Raw genomic sequence first — 2,108 nt, 5'->3', positions numbered from 1 at the left:
TAGTGACTGAACTGGTAAGAAATTGGTTCAGGATGGTTCAGTTGTACCTGTTACACCATGAGGAGCCCAGCTTTGCAAAATCAGTCTGCTTCAAGTGGTCTTAAGTCCTTGTTTTGATGAGAAAAATAAGTTTGAAATTGCAAAGAGTTTTAATGACAGAACATGAGAAGTTAAAATTGGATAAGGAAGGACTTTGAGTTAACACATTCCATCCTAAATTTCATTTTTTTAGCAGAGCCAGGTAAAAAAATGCCCACCCTGGCACAAAGTCATTCCACGCTGACCCTGAGAATCCATCACCTGGTTTTTATCCTTGTACATGGATTCAGTCACTCAGGGTGACAACCTGAGATAAAAGCCTGTGTTTTTCCTGGGGAATGAGCACATGACCCACGTGTGTCCTTCTGTGTCCTGCAGGTTGTGGTGGTGCAGGCCATCAGTGCCCTGTGCCAGAAGTACCCTCGGAAGCACAGTGTGATGATGACCTTCCTCTCCAACATGCTCAGGGATGATGTACGTGTGACACTTGCTCTGGGGAGGGATTTTGGCAGATTTGGACCTGCTTGCTGATGGGAAGGGTCTCTTCTGTCAGTGGGTGCACAGGGAGGTGGGGCTGAGAGATTGCAGCTCCTGGTGGGACAGAGCTGTGTGAAAAGCTTGGGTAAGGTGTCTTGGTTTAGGGTAAATTTGGGAGAAAACATTCAAAGGGATTTCACTAGAAAGCAGATTCAAGTGGTCCCACGTTGTACTGGCCACAAAGATCCTGCACCTGCTGGCCAAGGAGGGCCCCAGGGTGGTGCTGGAGAACGAGGCCGTGAGGGCTGGTGAGTGCAGCTCCAGGCCTGCAGTTCTGGCTCCTTGCCTTTTCCTCAGCCTGGAAAGGAAATTGCAGAGAATTGGAGTAAGGTGTCTTGGTTTAGGATAAATCTGGGAAAAACTCCAAAGGGCTTTCTCTAGAAAGCAGATTCAAGTGGTCCCACGTTGTACTGGCCACAAAGATCCTGCACCTGCTGGCCAAGGAGGGCCCCAGGGTGGTGCTGGAGAACGAGGCTGTGAGGGCTGGTGAGTGCAGCTCCAGGCCTGGGATTCTGGCTCCTTGCCTTTTCCTCAGCCTGGAAAGGAAATTCCAGAGAATTGGAGTAAGGTGTCTTGGTTTAGGATAAATCTGGGAAAAACTCCAAAGGGCTTTCTCTAGAAAGCAGATTCAAGTGGTCCCACGTTGTACTGGCCACAAAGATCCTGCACCTGCTGGCCAAGGAGGGCCCCAGGACCCCCTCCCCCTCCAAGTACATCCGCTTCATCTTCAACAGGGTGGTGCTGGAGAATGAGGCTGTGAGGGCTGGTGAGTGCAGCTCCAGGCCTGGGATTCTGGCTCCTTGCCTTTTCCTCAGCCTGGAAAGGAAATTCCAGAGAATTGGAGTAAGGTGTCTTGGTTTAGGATAAATCTGGGAAAAACTCCAAAGGGGTTTCTCTAGAAAGCAGATTCAAGTGGTCCCACGTTGTACTGGCCACCAAGATCCTGAACCTGCTGGGCAAGGAGGGCCCCAGGGTGGTACTGGAGAAATGAGGCTGTGAGAATTCCAGGCCTGGGATTCTGTCTTGTCTTTTCCTCAACCTGGAAATGAAATTCCAGAGAATTTTTAGTAAGGTGTCTTGGTTTAAGGTAAATTTGGGCGAAAACCTTCAAAGGGTTTTCTCTAGAAAGCAGATTCAAGCAGCCCCACACGGTGCTGGCCACCAAGATCCTGCACCTGTTTTTTCCCCCCGAATTTGCACAAATGATTGTTTTCTCCATGGGAAGCACTCAGTGAAGCGTGAAGGAGCTGAGCATGGCTCCAATCCAAGCCTCACTGTCCCTGCTTTCCCTTTGCCAGGGTGGCTTTGAGTACAAGAGAGCCATTGTGGATTGCATCATCAGCATCATCGAGGAGAACCCCGAGAGCAAGGAGGCAGGGCTGGCTCACCTGTGCGAGTTCATCGAGGACTGCGAGCACACCGTGCTGGCCACCAAGATCCTGCACCTGCTGGGCAAGGAGGGCCCCAGGACCCCCTCCCCCTCCAAGTACATCCGCTTCATCTTCAATAGGGTGGTGCTGGAGAACGAGGCT

At 50.9% G+C, this 2,108-nt stretch overlaps 1 protein-coding gene across 1 annotated transcript in view; it reads left to right on the top strand.

Annotated features, from left to right (window-relative positions):
- Positions 1-417: 417 nt before the first annotated feature.
- LOC121331989 (coatomer subunit gamma-2-like) overlaps positions 418-2,108 on the top strand; it is a gene marked incomplete at both ends in the record, with an annotated part of 4,518 nt that continues 2,827 nt past the window's right edge. Inside the window, 2 exons of the mRNA XM_041396899.1 lie at positions 418-513; positions 1,875-2,105. Of these exons, the coding sequence (XP_041252833.1) occupies positions 418-513; positions 1,875-2,105 (327 nt within the window). The remainder of the gene's footprint in view (positions 514-1,874; positions 2,106-2,108) is intronic.

This window comes from Onychostruthus taczanowskii, unplaced genomic scaffold, assembly GCF_017590055.1.
Source record: "Onychostruthus taczanowskii isolate IOZ18803 unplaced genomic scaffold, ASM1759005v1 scaffold1319, whole genome shotgun sequence".
NCBI classification, from domain to species: Eukaryota; Metazoa; Chordata; class Aves; order Passeriformes; family Passeridae; genus Onychostruthus; species Onychostruthus taczanowskii.
The sequence above is the reverse complement of the archived record's forward strand: the minus strand, read 5'-3'. Positions and strand labels throughout refer to the sequence as shown.